This window comes from Canis aureus, chromosome 35 (genome assembly GCF_053574225.1).
Source record: "Canis aureus isolate CA01 chromosome 35, VMU_Caureus_v.1.0, whole genome shotgun sequence".
In the NCBI taxonomy this organism is placed as follows: domain Eukaryota; kingdom Metazoa; phylum Chordata; class Mammalia; order Carnivora; family Canidae; genus Canis; species Canis aureus.
Window position 1 is genome coordinate 2375409 of NC_135645.1, and position 20464 is coordinate 2395872.

General features: G+C 44.2%; 1 protein-coding gene across 15 annotated transcripts in view; it reads right to left on the bottom strand.

The window, feature by feature from the left end:
- Positions 1-4222: 4222 nt before the first annotated feature.
- The window catches only part of RUBCN (rubicon autophagy regulator), a 64735-nt gene continuing 48493 nt past the window's right edge, over positions 4223-20464 (bottom strand). For 9 of the 15 annotated variants that reach the window (XM_077884539.1, XM_077884529.1, XM_077884528.1 and 6 more), the window contains 10 exons: positions 18701-18775; positions 12743-12803; positions 11901-12033; positions 11110-11255; positions 10461-10525; positions 9733-9971; positions 9122-9183; positions 8513-8666; positions 7692-7785; positions 4223-7460 (listed from right to left, as the gene is read on the bottom strand). In XM_077884539.1, the coding sequence (XP_077740665.1) occupies positions 7282-7460; positions 7692-7785; positions 8513-8666; positions 9122-9183; positions 9733-9971; positions 10461-10525; positions 11110-11255; positions 11901-12033; positions 12743-12803; positions 18701-18775 (1208 nt within the window). In that variant the 3' untranslated portion in view covers positions 4223-7281. The remainder of the gene's footprint in view (positions 7461-7691; positions 7786-8512; positions 8667-9121; positions 9184-9732; positions 9972-10460; positions 10526-11109; positions 11256-11900; positions 12034-12742; positions 12804-18700; positions 18776-20464) is intronic. The other 6 variants (XM_077884540.1, XM_077884535.1, XM_077884537.1 and 3 more) reach the window with 1 other exon arrangement.

Below are 20464 nucleotides of genomic sequence, written 5' to 3' on the forward strand. Positions count from 1 at the left end.
TCCTTGTCCCACAGTGTACTTCTGATCATTCTTGTTCCCATGCAGAACAAGCAGTTCCTTACATTCGAATGGCCACCTGGCCATTCATGCATTCATCTCATTCATTCACTCATCTGCTGTGCTATTGGAGAAAATGCTAAATAACAAGACTGTGAGAAGTGTTCTAACAGGAGGTACAGAGAGTGCTAAGGGCTCACAGAGGATGGGTAGAGAATAAATCAGAGAAAGCGGGGATGTAGCCAAGTTAGCTCTTCGAAGGAAGAAGGATGAAGGTGTAGTTGGGAAACTGCTAGTAGTTCAGGGAATGGCAGGAGATGAAGTTAGGAGGCTGAAGTGTGGCCATGTATTGAAGATCCTGTATGTGCCAGGGAAAGGGACCAAACTTTATCTTATAGAGAGAAGTAGAGGTGAGTTTTAGGGAAAGGAGTATGGCCCCACAGTCCTATTTTCCATCCCCTCCCCTGCCCCAATCTCCTTATCCCCATGGTGGAGGGGTATTTGGCAATACTTACCAAAATTTACAAATGCACACTCTTCTTGTGCCAGCTGTTCATCTTTGGAGAATTTATCCTACAGATACATTTGCACCCATATGAAATCATGTATGACCAGGTTTTTCATTGTGACAATGTTTGTATTAACAACAGATAGGAAACAACTTAAAAACCCATCAATAGGTAACTGGGTGAATCCAATATTGTCCATTCATGCAATGGAAAATGTGCCACTATAAAAAAGAATAAGGAAACTCTCTCCATGTACCAATACTAAAAATTCTTTAAGATACTATTTTTTAAAAAGCAAGGTACATAAATGTGTATATATGATATGGCAATTTTTTTAAAAGGGGAAAGAATAAGAAGTATATATTTTGGGGGCACCTGGGTGGCTCAGTCAGTGAAGTGTCTGCCTTCCACTAAGGTCCTGATCTCAGGGTCCTAGGATGGAGTCCCACATCCAGCTCCCTGCTCAGTAGGTAGTCTGCTTCTCCCTCTCTCTCTGCTGCACCCCCCCAACCCACCATCCGCTCGTGCTCTCTCTCTCTCAAATAAATATATAAAATCTTCTTAAAAGAGGGGGAAGGGCAGAGGTAGAGAATTTTCTCTCAAGGATAAATGTTAAAGTAATGAGGGGCTACCAAAGGAGGTGTGGCAAAACTGGGCACATGGCTACAGAAATGGGAGACTTCTCACTGATTACTTTTTTGTGGTCTTTAAGCATGTGAACGTATTAGAAATTAAATGCTGTTCAATAAATAAGAGAGAAGCAGCTCTTTTTCATTCCCTTTTCCTCTGCAGGCCTCATCCCGGCTGTTCATCTTGTCAGGACTTTCTTTCAGTTAGCTTGGTGGTTACAGGGCTTCCAGTGGTTACGGGAGAAACATGCAAATTTTCTTTTAGCACAGGGAGATCTATTGTTGGTATCCAGGCTGAATTTCTTTCCTCAGATTTTAAGTGGCAAAGGCTAGGAGGTGAGGAGGGAGAGAAAGGCGCCTTTTACTTGCTTGTTCTCCCCTCACTGCTGCTAGTGCTAAAGCAGTCGTGTGTTCACTGTGGGAACAGGGGTTTGGAGGAGAAGCTGGGAGGCTAGCTTCTGTTCCTGCCGTGGGCCAGTGGGGGAGAGAAACCGGCTGAGAACTACAAACATTGCTGTTTGAAAGGAAAACAAGTGAAAAATTCCCAGGGCAGTGACAGAAAAGGACAGGAAGTACCTAAGATGATAAGTTGCCAAAAGTTTGCAGGTCATCCGTGCTGCCCCGCTGCGTCACACACAGACTTGCACCTTACTGGTCTGCTGCAGCCTCTCAGAAGGCTGGTCGCTAAAATTTCCATCTACCTTAGAGCCCTCCCACCGCTCAGGATTGATTGATTTATTTATCTTAACCCTCTAGCCCTCACCTCACTGGCCCGGTGTTAATATATTGGGATAAATGACCGAATCCAAGGAAAATTAATGACTAAGTCTCTGATGTACCTCCAAAGCCGGAGCCTAGCAGTCCAGATAAGAGACAGGCAAGGGAATAGGTAAAGCTCAGCCTCATGTTCTCCAAGCTCCTGGAGGGGTAGTGCGAGGCAGATTTTCTTTCCTCGTGAATCACATTAATCTTCGATCCATTTGCTTCCCAGCTCGGAGTCCTGTTCAGAGACGGCCAGCGGCTCGCGTGCGTGCTCTGTTCACCGCGGGAACGCTGCTCCCCGATCGCATCTTGAAATCACATATTTTCTTTAGGCAAATTAAAAACCGCTGTGGCCGTGCTCACGGGGAAAAAAAAAAATCTTCGATCCCAACGACATCAATCTCAGCAATGGGTAAGCCTGGGCCACCTGGTAGCTGCTCTCACTAAAATTTTAACAGCAGGCAGTTCGATAGCCTGGAGACTGGATATGGGAGAAGACTAATGTTGATCAGAACAGAAAAGTCAGCAGGGTATGCCGGGCACAGTGATCCCTTTTTCCCATACTCTAAGCCAGAAGTTCATAGGGAAAAGGAAGCAGGCTTGGGCCTCACTGTAACCAAGAGGCTATAAAGACTATGCCTACTCTTCACACCATCAGAGGATATAGCAAATCCACACACGCTTGGGGCCACAGGGAATGATGAATAACATAGCCAATGCCACAATACATCACTGCCCAACTCACAGCTCCCCTTTCTTTGGGGTGTGCCCTACTACTCGGGGCTGGGTCCCCAACACAGCTGTTACTCTTTGGCCTGCCTCACTGGCAGCAGGTTCAAGAGGTTTGCAAATCCTGCAGCTGAGGTTCCTAGGGCCACCCTGGTCTCTGCACGTCCTGAGCCATAGTTGTTCATTTTCCTTGGCTTCTGTCATGTATCCCAGGATCTTTCCAATATCTTGTCCCTCAGCCTTTTTGTTCACTCATTCAAAATGCCCCGAGTCATTGTAGAACATTTGGAATGCATCCTGTTTTCAGAGGTCTGGGGTAATGAGCGGATAGTGATGATAATATTCCACACTCTAGCTCAAATCAACATAATTTCTCTCTTGAATGACTACAGCCAACCCTCTAGAAGATCTCAGTGTTTCTACTATTGCCTTACTCTATTTATTCTCTGAAAAGTACACACTGACATTTCAACCAGATGAGTCACTCCTCTGACTCAAACTCTTCAGTGGTTTTCTAACGTGCTAAAAATAAAATCTAAAATTTGTAGTTCAGTTCTTGCATCTCCTTACCCAAACTCCTCCCATCTCAGCACCAACACATATGCCGGTCCTCATCTGGAGCTCTTTTCTCCCAACTCTGTGCCTCATTGGGGGCCTTACTTGTCTCCCATCTAAATTAGGTCCACTTGTTAGGGTTGTTTTTTGTTTTGTTTTGTTTTGTTTTGTTTTGTTTTTTAATTTAATAGCATCTACTCTTTGCCTTCATAGCTCTTAGTACAGCTTGTAATTACATATTAATTTTGGTGACTTTGGGGGCAATGCTTGTCTCCCCCTCAAGACTCTATGTGCCTTAAGGATACGGATTGCCTCCATTTTGCTCCCTGCAATAGGCATAGGGCCTAGCACAGAAACTGGCATCCAGCAGGCACCCAAATATCTGATGGATGATTAAATAGGAAGAGATTGGCATGGCTAGGGATGGCTAAGATGTAAGAACCTGAATCTGTGTGCCAATGATAGAAAAGGAACGAAATACTTATTTTAAACTTTTTTTTAAAAATTTTTATTTATTTACGATAGTCACAGAGAGAGAGAGAGAGAGAGAGGCAGAGACACAGGCAGAGGGAGAAGCAGGCTCCATGCACCAGGGAGCCCGACGTGGGATTCGATCCCGGGTCTCCAGGATCGCGCCCTGGACCAAAGGCAGGCGCCAAACCGCTGCGCCACCCAGGGATCCCCGAAATACTTATTTTAAAGAGAAAAGAATCAATAGAACTTGATGACAGGTAGTAGGAAGGAGATCATGTTTTTTTGGCTGAACATGCCACCTGACTCAGAGGGAAGGAGTTGAAGATAGCCCAATTTTCAAGCTGGGGTGACTAATGGTTAGGTGTGAGGAAATATGATACCTATGTTGGTTTTAGACATATCAGTGGGCGATGACCATGGGACATCAAAGCGGACATGTTCAGAAAGTTGTAGGGTGAAAGTGGAACCTCAGTGGGCCAGGAGCATAAGACAGAAACTCAGAGCAAGTTGTTCACAGAAGTGAGAAACAAAGCGTTGGATACAATTCAGATGCTGTACAGAGAAAGATTCACCTCACTTTGTTTTTATTTTCTTTTATTTTTAAAGATTTAAAAATTTTTAAGTACCCTCTGCACCCAATGTAGGGCTTGAACCCATAACCCCAAGATCAAGAGTTGCACTGAGACAGCCAGGCGCCCCAACCTCGCTTTAAAATAAGATACTTACATCAAGAGGACGGGTAGGGCGCACACCTCATGCACTGGAAATGATTAATGCCCATATCTTTTATACATGAAGAAACAGAAATCCAGAGAACCAAAGTGATCTGCTCAAGTTCACATTCTCACCCAGTTTTCCTGACTTGGAAGGTCCAGTTTTCTTTGCATTATAATTCAGAAACCTCCTGAATTTTTAGACATGCCTGCTTTACAGTGGACACTCAATACCATTTCCTATAGTCAAGGCAAACAAATAAAAGGCAGGAATTTCACTTCCTTTAGTTTATTAAAGATGATAATAAACTGTTAGGCTATGTATGAATTACAGAGAGTAGAAATCCAGTTCAGAACACGAGTTGCACATGAACAGATCATCTCTATTTAGACTCTTCCTCCTTTCATGTTAATTCAACAAAAGCTCTAAAGTCTTGGCAGAGAAAGCCTCATTTAAGTGGAAGATATCTGTCTTCCACTCTTCTGCTTTGTCTTGAATCTTGTCTCTACCTTGTAAGCAAACTTTTAACTTTTTTTCCCTTTATTTATGAAAAAGAACACTTCTTCCCTCCCATTTCACTCAGAAGGAATGCTCTTCAGTGCATTCAAAGCTTTCCCCCTACAACAGCAGGAGGTTTTTAGATACTGGTATAAGTTGCAAAGTGCTTTCAAAACATCCCATACTCTTTCCTCTCTCTCTTTCCTCTCAAATAAATAAATAAATGGGTATTTGGACAGTGATGACAGCAGAGTGTCAGGGTCACTAAAACAGATACACAATCTAAGGAGATGGAATGGGGAACGTGGAGAAAAATAAGTGAAAAACCAGGAGCATATTAGATTGCTGAGCTCAGCTTTGGAAACTGTTAGCATTTTCCATCCTTTGGTCCTCTGCTAATATGAAACAGGCAGGACAAGAATGACAGTGCATCTCTCCTCCAGTGTAGTGACTTAGAGTGAAGAGCTAGCTAGCTGTGTAACTTATACCAAAACTGGACACAGAGCTCACCGTTTTGTTTTGTTTTGTTTTGTTTTTACAAACCCCTGAGTATGAATCTGAGGCCTAACCCTTAGAAAGCCTTGAGTTTTGTGGGGACATTCCCAAAGCTCCTTGAAGGACAATGGAGCTCCTAGTCAGCCCCTCAAAACTGGGCTGGGCTTGGCTCTCAGAGCCTCTCCCATGAACTGAAAGGAGAACAGCTTCAGGGTCTTCCAGCCTGATCCTAAGTCTGAGGCAGAGAGACCAACACCATGGGTCAATCCCTCTCTGCTCCCCCTTGCCCAAGTAAAGCCTCAGCTCTGGCTATTACCTTACTGCCCCTTCTACTCCCTGTGAGACTCCTGGTTGCCTCCAGCTCAGCCACTCATCAGCTTCCCCCAACCATGTGCTACTTTCTGTTCAGCTTCTTGGGGCAGCGTCCACACTTAGTATTTTCTACTAGCAACCAATTATGGAGAGACAGGTATACAAGAAGTCAGTCCCAGAAAAAAAATGCTGTGGGCTCTTGTTCACAGAGCTGCCAGCCCTCAGAACAGTGACCCTGACCAGTATGATAGGAAGGGGTCAGGAGTCTATATTAAAGAACTTAATTTAAAGAACACCACAAACATATCCACGGTCCCATCAAAATGCACATTTTAAGAAAATGTATGTGTGTGTTAAAATTAGTAATATGAAAAACACGACTGAACATATGGACATCACCAGGCTACAGAGTTCAGTGCATAATAGGTATAAAGGCTCTTGTTATCCCAAGAACACAGGAACATTCACACTCACCCTCATATCCACAAATTGCTAAGTTATCTAACCCCACTAATAGCAGAGATCTCCCCGCTCCCACCCTGACTTTAACAAAAGAAACTAAGGCAAGAGTTCAGCCACCAGGGAAGGTCCCAGCTCTGTTGCAGGAAGAGGATGAGAATCGAGTGGGGCCATACTTTCACTCAGAACCAAAATAACCACCTAACAGAGGACACGGGGGCAAAAGATCCATAAATAAGATGGTGGATGCAGTTTCTGTCCTCAGCCTAGGATGGCATCAGGGACCTGCCTGAGCTTGAAAGATCATATCTGCACCAAAGCTAGGTTGACTAAGAGACCTTATCATGTAAGAGGAGGCCAATAGCTTCTCTGACTGAATCAATGCTCCTAAAGCCACAGAGTTGCAGCCTCACTTATGCTCGGTGGAAGGCTATGACGGGGCCTGGCTTAAGCATCAGTTCTGTTTCTTTGTTTCAAGCCTGCCAGGATAAGGAAAGTCAGTTTGTGACATCATTGATGCCTAGAATATTTCACACAAGAAGGTCATGGTGGCCTCCTTGAGGTCTCTGAGGATTCCAGGTAAGAATGCTATTTCCATGGCCTTAAAAATACCTTAATAATTAGCTGGACAGAATGCCCATGGTGTAGTCCCATTCTCCTTCTCCTCAGGGCACAGTCTGACTCTATTCCAGGACAGAGAGAGAAAACTCCATCCTCCTACTTCAGCAGCAAAGGAGAAGTGAGTTGGTTGAGAAAGGCCTGACTCAAAAGCTCCAGAACTAAAACAAAATAAAACTGGAAATGATACTTGAAATGCAGCTGAAACCAGATCTGGTCCAAGTACAGAAGGCCATGGATGTCAGAAGAATTGGGTCTCATCGTCCATTCCCCCGACAGAGGCACTAGAAGCTTCACATAATGACTCCTGTGTCAGTTCTGATGGAAATATCTAGTACCTACAAATTGTCACAACAGACTGGACCCCACCAACCTAACAAAGGTTGATTATATATGGACGTTAGGTAAGTCATAAAAAAAATAATGATAATAATTAAAGAAAAAAAAATGGGGAAAGTCCTTAAAAGGGTGGCTCAGTTCTGCATTATGTGTGACCCCAGCCCCTAGAAGGAGGGCTTCGTGTGCTTTCTTCAGGTGGCCTCCAGAACAGTGGCCTCGAGGGCCAAGGCTTCAGTGGGTTCCTCCTCATAGTCTGACATGTAAGACTCCAGGCTCTGTTTGGCCAGCAATTCCCGCCGGGCCTGCAGCCGCTCGCACCGGGGACAGCTTCCAGACTTGAAGCAAGCTTTATGGTAACACGCTTTACATTCTATTCAGGTTGAGAAGGTGAGAAAAAAAAGAGAAAACGTGTATTATCTCAAACTGGAAGTAAGTCACTCCTACAGCCCCTTGTCGCCACCCACGCTTGGTGCCCCCGTGCTGAAAACAGGGAGTTGCTGACTCAAACTCTACTCCTGTGAACAGGGATGGCTGAGAGGGGAATACAGAGGCTTGGGGTGCAGTCTTGTTTGCCCACTCCATACCTGGCACTGGTCCTTACCTTCACAGGTCCGGCACTTATGGAGCTCAAAAGGAAAGATTATGTCCTCCTCATTCTGACAGAACTCGCAGATGAAGCCCTTGGCTTGGCAGAGCTGGGGGGGAAGGGAGGCAGCAAGGTCAGGGGAACAAAGGGATGAACCCAAGTGAGGGGTGGGGCAAGATATAATTAAGACTTGAGTGAGCTGGATTCAGGGGCATGAGAGCCAAACTGCGGCCGGGACTAGGCCGTGTTATTACACAAAGCCTTACGGTGCGTACAAGGGAGTTTCTGAAACTCCAACCACTCTGGTGCAGAGATGGAGAAGGAAGGCATGGTGTGCCACAAAGGGCTTCCTAACGTTAAAATTCCAGTGTGGGCGATGACTCTATTTTGAAATGGGAACCACAGTCAGTAAGATAAAATGTGAAGACAAGGGTATTTCTCTAAAATAATGCCCAGCCTTGAGTCGGGTTAGAGCAAAGCATTCTCTTTGGTCACAGTGATTGAAAATGATAAAGTGATAAAGTGGAGACTCTCTCCAGATTCCAATTCAGGGTTCTCCTCCCACATCAGGACGATTCTAGAGTGAAGGCCTGCTCAGTCCTGCCCGTTACCCAGGGGCAATGCCAGCACCACATCCTCTTCAAATTCCAGGTTCTTCAGATCTGGATGATTCAGCCATTTACCAACCCAGGGGCCAGCAATCCTGCCCAGTTTCTGTCACAGTGCTGATAGGCCATGTCAGCTTCCTGGAACTGCGTGGCAAGAACCCAGGTCCACCCCACTCTCCATATCCCTGAGCAAAAGCCCAGTCACATGCTCAAGCGAGACTATCTCACCATGCATCGCTCTACGTGGGCAGCCCCTGCCCTGGTGAGCTCAGCGAGCCGGGGTCCCAACTCCCCCTTCCTGGTTGCAGTCAGGTCATTCAGTGAGTACAGGTGGAGATCCTCGGTCAGGTGGCCGGGAACTGTGTCAAAGGAATCCAGAAGCCTACAGGAAACGAGGGGAAGTAGGGAGGTGCAGAAAATGAACATGTGGTGTGGCACATCAACGTAGAAGGATCTCTATCCAGAAGCAAGATAGGGAAAAGAAGAGTCAATGAGGGTGGGCAACACTCAGCCAGCCTAGGTGTTCCAGAACCCCCAGACCCTCCACACTACTGGGTATCTGGATAGGAAAAGTGATTTTTATACCCTTCAGCACAGTGATTCATGCCAGCTTGCAAAGAGTGGTAGGTTTGTTCTTGATAGAAAATCAGAGATTGTCCCCTCCAAAGAGAAGATACAAACACAGTTACTGCTGTAGGCTTTTCATTTACCATTTCTGGACTTTTCTGCAAATTTCTCCAATTTCCCTCTTCACATAACAAGGGACAACTGCTGGGGCATGCCTCTTTCAGAGACGTTAACCTAGCAAGAGACCGCTAGCCGCAACACAAGACTTACTCTTTGGCCAGTCGGCATGTCTTGAACATGTTCTTCATGTGATACAGCTGGATCCGCAGCAGCTGAAGCGGAAGACGTTGTGGTGGTGGAGTGGGGGTAAGGGCAGGTAGGAAGAGGAGAGAAACACCTGTTAGAATGACCAGCACCTTTAAACTGTGGGGGTCTAGAAGCTCTGCATGCAGCAGCCAGAGCCAAACTATTCTCTACTACTTAACTCAACAACTTGCTTTGAAATGACCTCCTGTCAGGGAGGGCCCCTCTGCTAGGCTGGGCTCCCAAATCACATACACAGCTGAGAAATTCAGAATTTGAATTTCCCACCTGATTCCCTATTGTCCCTTCAGTATATTTTCAGCGTATGGGGAACTCCTGCTTTTGTCACTGAGCGCCACCTCTGGCTTCAGAGCTGCCGTAGTCAGCTGACTAGACAGATAGGTGGGAAAGGGCCGGGGAACTGAGAAAGTGCACAGAGAAAGCACAAGTGAGGAGCCGGTTCCAGCTCTGCCATGGTGACGGAGAGAAGTGCGGTATGAACAGCAGAGCCCGGGTGAACAGAGGGAGGGGATGAGGAGCGAGGAAGGCACTCAGATGGGGCCTCTCACGGCTCTCACCCGGACTTGGTTGAGCAGCTTGACCTTCCGATAGAGGGCACTGTTGATGTCCTGCACGTTGAAGAGAGGGTCATTCCAGATCTTGATGAGCAGGTCCTTGGAGAAATTGCTGACATAGTACTTGCTGAAGTCCCACTTGCGCAGAACGCGGCTGGGGATGACCACCTGGGCATTTTCATGGCAGCACTGGCAGAAGTACTTGCCCAAGTACTCACAGTACCGGAGCCGCTTGATGTAATCTGGACAAACCAGAAGGTCAAAGGTCAGATGTGGCTTTCCCATCTCTAAGCTGCTGAGGCAGCTCTCCTGATGTTTTTTTTTTTTTTCCTCCAAAGAACGGGAAGGGACTGCTGCCCAGCTCCATCCACCTCCATCCACCTCTGTGTGCACTCCCAAAGCTGGCAGGAACCCGCAGAGTGGGGCCCGTGGTTTGCTGTGTCCCCTCTGAAGGCCACCGAGAAAGCAAACCTTGCAGAGTGGGTAAGATCCAGCTTCCAAGCACCTGGCCGAAAATACCCGATTTTCTACAGTACACTATGCTGGCAACGTGCCCCCAGAAATCACTTCCCTCCGATTCAGTGATCCTGCCTAGCCCTGCCTTCCGGGTCCGGGCCCCTTCCTCCCCCTTCCCTCTCACTCTGTCTCACTCCGTCTCTGACAGGCCCCTGTTCTGAGTGTGAGCCGGTACAGCTCTTGGAGGCGCTGTGCGGGCAGGAGAAGACACTCACCAGGGTCAGTCCGAATGCCGCACCCGGCACAGCGGTAATTCTGCTTGGCCACAGCGATCTTCCTCCTGAGGAGAGGGGAAGGAGAGGGCTTTAGTAGATACCAGCTACACAAGGCCTCTGACTAGAAAGCAGGGGGAGGCAGACACAGGGCTCTTGCTGAGCATGAGAAGAGGGGGAGTTCACCTATTGTGTTTTAGAATTGGACCAAACGAACGCACTGGGACAACCGATTCAAACTGAGGGTTACTAGGTCAGAATCTAGGTCTAGGCAGGGACAGCCTCCAGCCCTGAATCACGCTTCCTGTACAAATGTAAGAGAGGAGAAAATAGGACAGAAGAGAGAACAAGAGGAAAGAAAAGCAACCATTCATCTTAAGAGAAAAACCAGAAAGCCCACAAAACTACTGGGAGGAAGGCAGTAGATTGGGAAGGCCAGTGATAGAAGACCTCTTTCCAGTTAGCTCTGGGAAGCAACAGGAGGATCAGGAGTAAGACTCGCAACCAGATGGATAATCCTCTCCCTCTGCTGTTAAGTGATTAGAACTGTGTGGGAGCTACCAGTGGAGGCAGAGACAAGGAGCGAGGAGACAGCCCCGACAACCAGGAGCATGCATCCGTTTCCCAAAGGGCGGAGATCCTGGCTACTCACGTCGGGGCTGGATGAACATTGAAAATGATCTGAGGTCGGGGTGGGGCCCACTCCAGGTTGCCACGAACACGAATCCGTAGCTTGTAGATGTCAGCGTGCTGCCCGTCGTCTGGTGAGATGGGCAGTGAATCTGGGATGGGCAGGAGCTGTGGGAGAAAAGCACAGGGTGATCTAACATGGACAGTCTCTGGGAACACATGCTTGGCCCTTTGGCTATAACAGAAACTTAGTTAATGAAAGATATTCCAGGAACACCTCGGGTAAAGGCTGCAAAGAACCTCGGCCCTCAGCACATACCAGTAAGGCATCAGGCTACTGGAAGTGAGGTCCTTGTGTTCCAAGATGCAAAAGGAACAGAAACAGCATTCCAGGGTGATGGCACCCATTGCTGATGCTGTCTCTGAGCCCACCCCAGAACCCTTGCTATGCTATACTCAATTGTAAAGCAAAGCAGATTATGAGCAGCTCACTTTTTCCACAGTGTCTCAAAGGCGGTCACACTACACAAGTTCCACCTCTGGGTCTAGTAAGCGGTCATGTGGAATAAGAAGAGGGAGCCATTATCTCCTGTTTTGACCACTGCCAGGGAAAACCCAGGAAAGCATGTATTTTCATTCATTCATTCATTCACTCACTCACTCAACACATTTGCAATGAATGTCTTCTGTAAGTTAGGAAACATAAAGCTCATTCTAGATGAGGGACGTGCAACAAAGGAGAACAGCATCAGAAACGCTCATAGCCTCCTGGGGCTGGCAGCAGGTGGAGAAAAAAATGCCGAAGAAATCTACCTTCTGAGGGGCATCATGCTCTGGAACTAGCCATTCTAGCTCTGAGGCAGCTGGGAGTTGCATGCCTTCGAACTGCTTCAGGAGTCCCATGGCCACTGCCTCTGCAGATGTGGAGTGAAGGAAGCAGTGGGAGCTGGAAAGGAGATTCAAGGAAGGCTGAGCATACAGAAAAGACAGGAAGATGGGAGCCTTCCCTGCAGGATCTGATATTATACCCGGTGACTTCTTGGCTGAGAACACTCGCAGCACCCTCACTGACTTGGCTTCCTTTCTCATCTTCCTACACACGTAGGAAAATACATTGATCCTATGGTCCAAAGACATGGGCTCAAATCCCACTTAATAGCATTACATGGCACTGCTAGGTAGGGGTTCTGTATCACCTCCCTTCTCTACTCTTTAGTTCCTTTAACTGCAAAAATGGGGGTTATAACACCTGTTTACAAAATAAGTTGAATATAACTGCCTTGTGAACAATAGAGAACTGTTTGTTGCTCCCAAATGAGCTACTATTTCCCCTAGTTGGACCTACAATGTGAAACCGGTTCAATTAGATTTCATACTCAGAAATCATGATCACTGTTCTCTCTTTTGGTATCTGATCTTCTGGGGCCTCTGTTATAATCAGAGTCAGCATAGAAGGAACAATCCATACTACGAGCTTTGCCTCCACCAGAGTGGAACCAATGATCCCGGGGGCTTGCCACCATCAGGCAGGCCCATCACTTTAATCATGTCTCTTTGTGAATTTGGATACTTTTCCCATCCAAATGCCAAAAGTTGGGTTTGTTTCTCCACACACCCAAAGTTTTATTGGAAAAAAAAAAAAAAAAAGTACTTACAAGGGTTGGGAGGAAGTGAAGGATTTGCTGTGTGAGGCTGTGCTCCTTCTGATGTCAGCATCTAAATGGAAACCAGAGATAAGGGGGGCCGGAAATGGGAAGGGAGGAGGTTAGGGATAATAATGGAAACCACTCCAAGCTTTTGCCAGCTCAGCACTCTAGGTAGCAACTACAAGCTACATTCTATGCGGGATAAGGAGCAGAGACCAGGTAAAGCTCTACACACAATTTATAGTTTGGCTCTGTTCAAGTTCACAACAAGGTCGAATTAGTGACATTATGCACAGCATGGAGACGACCAAAATGGCTACAAATCCAAGTGGGAACACAAACTCATATTTGGTGCAAAACAGTGAATGAGAAAAGGAAGCATCCTAAGGCACACAGGGACACACCCTCTATCAAGCAGAAACACAAAACAATTACTCCAATCTCTCCCTTGTTCTCTAAATCGCAGGCCCTCTTAAATGATAAACTCTCAGAGGTTAAGAACTCTATCTAGCTTTGTTATATCAAAATCAGTACTTAACACAGAACTTGGATCACAGAGGTTACTCGTTAAATGTTATGTGGAACTGGAACCTTTCTCCTAACATCTGACTGCTATTGCTATTGCTCCCGAATGTGAGAAGTCTTCTATGTCCGTATAAAAGCTGCATGGAAAGATTTCCTTTCTGTTTGGTGGCACGGGACAGAATAGAACTTCTCTCTGACTAGGCAGCTCCCCAGAGATGCCTGATAACCAACAAATTTTCATGGAGATATTCAACATGATCTTTTCTATAGAACATAATCATAATCACTGGAAACTACAGTGGACTTTCCAAAGCCTATTTCTGCTAAAGGATTTCTAGTAACGATATGCCTGAACCTCCAGGGACCTCGTCTTTCCAGAAATGTTTGATGGAGAAAATGTGGAATACAGCACTCATGTTCAAGAAAGGCAGATAGAATGTATTCAAGTCCTGAAAACAAGACTGTTCTGACGTCTCATCCCTCATTTCCTTTGATGCCCAGTGAAAAGACATTCCTTTCCTAATTAAAGCTACACAATGATCAATCTATTGCATTTGAGCCCCTCAAAAGAGCACTAGAGCTTATATGACATCACTCTGCAGTTGGCCATAAGTAGCTCAATTGTTCTTCACGTTTCCTCTGTATATATGTTTTCTGCATGTGCCACTAGATCATAAAATATCCTTGTGAGGAAATGAGAGCATGTCTAATTCTTTTGTTTGGCACAAAATATTTAACACAGGGCTCTGTATACAAGCCCTGTATATTCAAGTAATGTTCCTAACAAATCAATGTTTTCAAAGTTTGAGTGAGTGGAAGCAAGGGAACAGAACTGAAATCTGTCAATGAATTTTCATGTGCTCTTTAGAGAAAAATTTAGGGCAGCAACAAAATTTTTGACTAGTAAATAGCAAATCCTATTTTATTTAACAAAGAAGTTCATGTATATTATATTTTATGTCTGAACTTGTACCACCAAAATCCTGATCTCAATACATTGCTAGCTATTTATTCCATTCTAAATAGTGCTAGTGAAAAAGAAATTCTAGGCAATAGTAGACCTCCATAGACCATTTGGTTTGTAGCATTTATTTGAATAATACTTGTACTGCCTTGAATCTGTACAGAAGTCTTGTCTTGCCCTTATAATCTGTTTTGTACATAATAGATTTTCAGAAAGTATTTCCTAAATAAATGATTAACTGGCTAAAAGCAAAAAAAGCAAGTATCGGCCTGTTGGGTAAAATAGAAAAAAAAATGAGAGAAAATCTTAGATATCTTTGAATAAAGAGTTAACCAGGGGGATCCCTGGGTGGCTCAGCGGTTTGGCGCCTGCCTTTGGTCCGGGGCGTGATCCTGGAGTCCCAGGATTGAGTCCCATGTCGGGCTCCCTGTGTGAAGCCTGCTTCTCCCTCTGCCTGTGTCTCTGCCTCTCTCTCTCTCTCTCTCTCTCTATGTCTATCATGAATAAATAAAATCTTAAAAAAAAAGAGTTAACCAATGTTGCTACTATAGAGCCAGGCTATTAAAGAAAACCCTGCACATCAGAGAGGAACAGTGGTGACACTTCAAGGTTGCCAAGGAGACCACTGTCTTCAAAATACTATTTAGTAGTTCTTCCATTTCACAGAGAAAAGGTCATTTTCTCTTTGAGAGAAAACGAAATCATTCTCTGCTCTTTGGAAAATACAGTCAAGTCATACTTTATTTTACCATCATGTCTCTCTCTTTTCTTTTCTTTTCTTTTTCTTTTTACCAGAGATGCAATGACTTCCTAGCCAATCATGAACACTTCCAGTGAGGAGGACCACACCGGTTTGGCTGGGACGATCTAACCCTGGGAGTGGAGCAGGAGAAGCAGCACTTGATATCGAGACATGCCACCCAAAACTGGCGAAGGCCTTGGGGGTACTGGGTCTCTGTTGTATTGCTGACTTTCTGGTCAATTCAAGCATATCATTAAGTTAATGTGGTTGGAACACTAGCCAAGGGATCTGGGTAAAAGTAGACCAGGGTCTAAGACAGAAAATTAACAAGTAAAGAGACAGGAGGAGGCCATTCAATTAATTATGAAACTTTTATTTGATTCTTTGGCAAATATTTTTTCCTAAGAAAACTGATTTCAAATGCTTCTGATGCTTTAGGTAAGGCTATTACTGTGAACTGAGAAAAAAATAAAAAATATAAAAACAAAAACAATTTAAAAATGACATGCTGTAAGAATTTTTGCATGTCCAGACACTGGTATCGGGATGGTCGGGGAAGAATTGGTTAAAACCTCGGTACCATGGCAAAATCTGCAAATTTTTAAACAAAGTGAGGCACAGGAAGAGAATCAACTTCAGACTTCACTGGCCAGTCTGACGTTGGTTTCCTTCCTGCTTTCCTTCTGGCAGATAAGGTGACTCCCAACACATCTGGAGATCCAACTCCAATGGCTTTTCTGTAGTGCTGACTAGAGAGGAAACATTTTTAAATGGAGAATCACAATTGCTCTGCTTTTTAAAAAAGAAATTTACTTAAAAGGGCAGTGTGGGGAGAAGCAACTGATTACTTTGAATTGGACATAATTTTAAAACTTGTAAGAAAACAGAAAACATAGTTTATGAACTTCTGTCTTTATATATTGTGCCAATTAATCAATTTATTGCCTTTCAGCTCCAAACCTGCCCTTCTTTTTGTCTGCTCTATGATGATGGAACTGGACTCAAAAACAGCGGCCCTCTGCCAGCTGGCACCATGTTAAGTCTTGCCAGTAGAGGGCACTGGAGGGACGCCAGAGGAGGAAGGCGTCTGTCCTGTGAGTCTGGTGTGCTCCTCCAGGCAGACTCCTCCAGGCGTGACATGATGTTCCCCTGGGGAAGCATGCCTTCATGAAGGTGGCCTTACAGCAGAGTGCCACTAGCGGTACTTCTCATAAACAGCTTCCCCTGGCCCCTCCCATGTGCCACCTCCCCCAGCATCTCTTGAGTTCTGAGGCACAGCACTTCCCTAGGGGCAGCCTCCGCCAGCACCCCACAGAAGGGTTTCCTGATGCTGTTGGCATGGTACTTCTTGTGGACAGCATCCCTGGGCACTGTCTTAGGGCAGCTCTGCAGCCTCAGAGAACTTATTCACCTCTAGTGAGTAAGGAGGTCTGGATCTCAGCCTTGAGAATGTGGTCCTCTTCTACACTTGTTCCTCCCTAGGTGTTCTACCTCAAGCCCTAGGGATACCGATTGCTACCTATATCTGCTATTCCTGTATTCTTTAGAGTTGCTTTTACTCCTTATGAGCCAGTCTCCCATTACTTCAGTCCCCCATGACAGTTAATAATTCTTTATTTTAAACTTTCCCTAGTCAAATTACTCTGTGGTTTCTGTCTCCTGAATGGCCCATGACTAGATACATGTATGTGGAAGACTGAAATTCTAGAAGAATCAACGAAGGAAGATAAAGAACAATTGATGAAGCTGTAATAAAAGGGGAAGGAGGAGGGGTGGAGAATAAACCCTAAAACTAAAGAAGCTGAAAAGACTGTCTGGGATTGGGAGCTTATGAATGATCTCATACCAATTTGGCAGATACCATCAGAAGAAATTGGTCAAGTAAAAGAAGCCAGACACAAAAGATCACATATTCTCTGATTCCACTCATATAAAGTATCCAGAAGAGGCAAATCGATACAGACATAAGCAGATGAGCAGCGGACTGGGGCTTGGAGTGGGGACAGAAATTAACTGTAAATCGGCACAAGGAATCTTATTGAGGTGATGAAAATGTTCTAAAACTAGATTATGGTGACACGCAACTTGGTAAATTTGCTAAAAATTATTGAAAGGAAAAGGGGTTAATGACTACAAAGCTTTCTATAAATAAGCTTTCTGTGATCACAAGGTTTAAATTCACTTTATTGCTAGGAGGAAGTAATTTCCAAATCCATTTGCTTCAGAAACACTTCTGTTCCATATGGTCTACTTGGTAAATCAGGATCTAAGAAATGTGATTACATCAAGCAGAGTATTATACTATGCAGAGTTGTCATCATAGATGATATCCATAATATGTTTAAGCACTTAAATTTTTCCAAGGGCACTGCAGATTTTAATGATCTTCCTCTGATAGTATCCACAGAGGTTCCTCAAAGGCATAAATCACTTATGATGACAAAAAATAAATACATCTATAAACCACTAGATGTAATCAGGAAGATAGCTAAAGATGAATTTTGTACCATTAATAAGCCAGAAACAGATGAAAAGGAACAGGATGCAAAAAAGAAATCTAGAGTATCTCTCTCTCTCTCTGTGTCTCTCATAAATAAATAAAATCTTTAAAAAAAAAAAAAGAAATCTAGAGTAAAGAAAGATGAAGTGTAAATTATACTTTCATAAATAAGAATCAAGCCACTACTTTTGAGAGAACTTGTTCTGATTGCTTTGCCTATAACTCCCATAATGTGCTAAGACTGTGGTCACAAGAAAAAGTAATTTTCTAGTTGAAAAATGCTTCATATATATATATAAAATGTATAAAAAAAACTTTAAACTCCCAAAATGGGGAAGAAAAGATGCCAGGAAGACCAAATAAAGGTCTGCCTTATGGTTAACACAGACTCAATATGCTCTGACAGAGAAATGGCTGGCAGTCAATAAATGTACCCGCAAAAGGATTGTGGTCGTAAACACATAAGAAACCAGTTAAAAAGTGATAGGATAATTACTTCTCAAGCAAGAGAAGATGATGTTAGAATAAATTACAACTCTTTGGGAATAGAGAAAAAGGAAACTAAATACTTCTACTTCTTCACATCTTTATCTAATCTTACATCATTATTTCAAATTCTAGTAGCTGACACCATTAGCAGTTAAAATAAACTGTTTAATAAAAAGTCCTGGGTTTTGCTGTTATGTGTTTTGAAGCCCCTTTGAGTAGAAAATTGGTACTTTCAGTTAACCCCACCTATGGAAAGCCTACTGGTTTGAATCACAAAGCAATTACCAAGGCCAAAAACATCTGCAGCAGTAAATCCTAATTGTATACAAAATACCAAGAAGAGAGAGTTTTCTGCAAACTGACTGCAAATTCAAAACTCTGAAGATACTACATTTTCTATCTGACTTTTGCAGTAGCTTAGCTGTTGGTTTGAGGGACAATTTCTTCACCTGACCAATGCTTTCTAAACTGCCTACTACCTCCATCAGCTACAATGACCACTTAGTCTATAAATATCACTGTAGGGAAAGATCCACAAGGATTATCTTGGCAAGGAGGATTATTAGGGGTCATGTGAAGAAGAAAAGGAGTATCTGAAATGTTCTTAGCTGGCTCAACTCTGTTTTTTCCTAGCTAGTTCTCTAAATCTTATAGACAGGTGTCACAAGATAAAGATTGTACGAAAGCTGATGCAAACATTCACACACATGCATGTATGAGCACACCCACACTTCCAACACAGGCTACCTGAAAACATCGAGGCCATTGACACTGAGAGTCCGTTCTTTGACATGTGAGTCAGGTTAGATCCTTCGCTACCATCTGCGATAATGATTATAAAAGGGGGCCCTTTAGTATTCAGACAGGCAGTAAATCAATGAGAATGACAGTTCTATTCCACAGTTCTATTCCTGTTCCAGGAATCAGGACTTGACTTTGCTCCAAAAGATAAACTGCTCTTAGGAAGTTACATGCCACTCAGTATTGCTTGGGAGATAGTGATTGCTGCTTCCCCAAACCAACCTGACCTTAAAGGCTTCTAAGGTAGTGGTTCTCAACCAGGAGATGCACCCTTGTCAATACCTGACCAGAGGCCGGGGATGATGCTAAACATTCAACAATCCATTGGACAGTCTCTTACAACAAAGGATTATTTGGCCTAGAGTTTAAGAAACCGTCCCCGGAGGTCTTTCCCTTCAAGGATTTCCATCCTGAGCTGACTAGAGTTAATTGATTAAATAACTCCTCTGGAACCAGAAATGCAACAACAGTTCCCCACAGGAGTGTACCTCATGCCACTGCCAGGCAGGCTATTTCAAATTTGACTCCTTCCAGACTGAACAGCTTCCCCTGGCTCCTTGCTATGCTGCAAGGAACACTTAGTAATCAAGTGGACTGCTCCATACCCAATGAGGTGGTGTTTTGAATTTACCTTAATATTACCCTCAAGAAATTCTCTTGATCCGAGAGATAGGCCAGAACCCTTTTATTTTCTTTGAATTTGGAGGTCAAGTCAATCATAGATTGTGTTACAACAAACAACAGAGTTGGTCTCTGCCTAGTTCCTGGCACAGAGCTCCTAAAACCTTTGCAAATCCCAGAGTGATAGGAGTGTCTTGTTATTCATAACGAGTCCCTTTCCGTTATATCTGAGTTTATTATGTTAAAGAGGTGCCTCTCGGGAGCATCCAGATAACTTTAGGCTGGGCCTGGTTGCCAGAAGAAAAACCAACCACCAGATTAGAGGATTAGAATTTTTAGTCCCACTTCCAATCTTCCAAAAAGGGAGAGGGACTGCAGATTGAGGTCAATCACCAACAGCCAATGATTTAAGCACACATGCCTACCTCTGCAATGAAACCTTAATAAAACACTTATAGTGATGAGGTTTGGGAAAGCTAGGTGGTTGGTGAACATTCTGATGTACTGGTAGTACAGCACATCTTTGCATGGACACAGAGGTCCCTATGCTCAGGAAACTTTGGGGCCTTGTCCTAAAGTACCTCTTCATGTGACTGTTCACTTGTATCCTTTACAATAAACAGTAATCTTAAGTACAGTATTTTCCTGAGTTCTGAAAGTCATTCTAGCAAATTATGGAACCTGAGTTGGGCGGCAGGGGGGCGGGTGTGTATGTGTCTGGTAGGGTCATGGGAACTCCTGAATTTGTAGTTGGCTGAGGATAAGAGCAGGTGGTGGTGACCCCATTTGTGGTTGCCATCTGAAATGGAGTATCCTGTGGGACTGAGTCCTTAACCTGTGGGGTCTAAGCTAACTACAGGAATTAACATCAGAATTGAATTGTCAAGATAGTCAGTTGGTGTCAGATAATTGGAGAAATGCTGTTGGAAAATCACATACAAACGAACCAAAAAAAAAAAAAAAAAAAAAAGGAGTTTTAAATGGCTATTGTCACGAATAGAAATCACATAAATTAAAGAGAATAAAGGAGGAAGCCTTCCTAGAGACCTGGAAAAATATGTGTAAAAATTGCATTTCTGAACAGGGGAA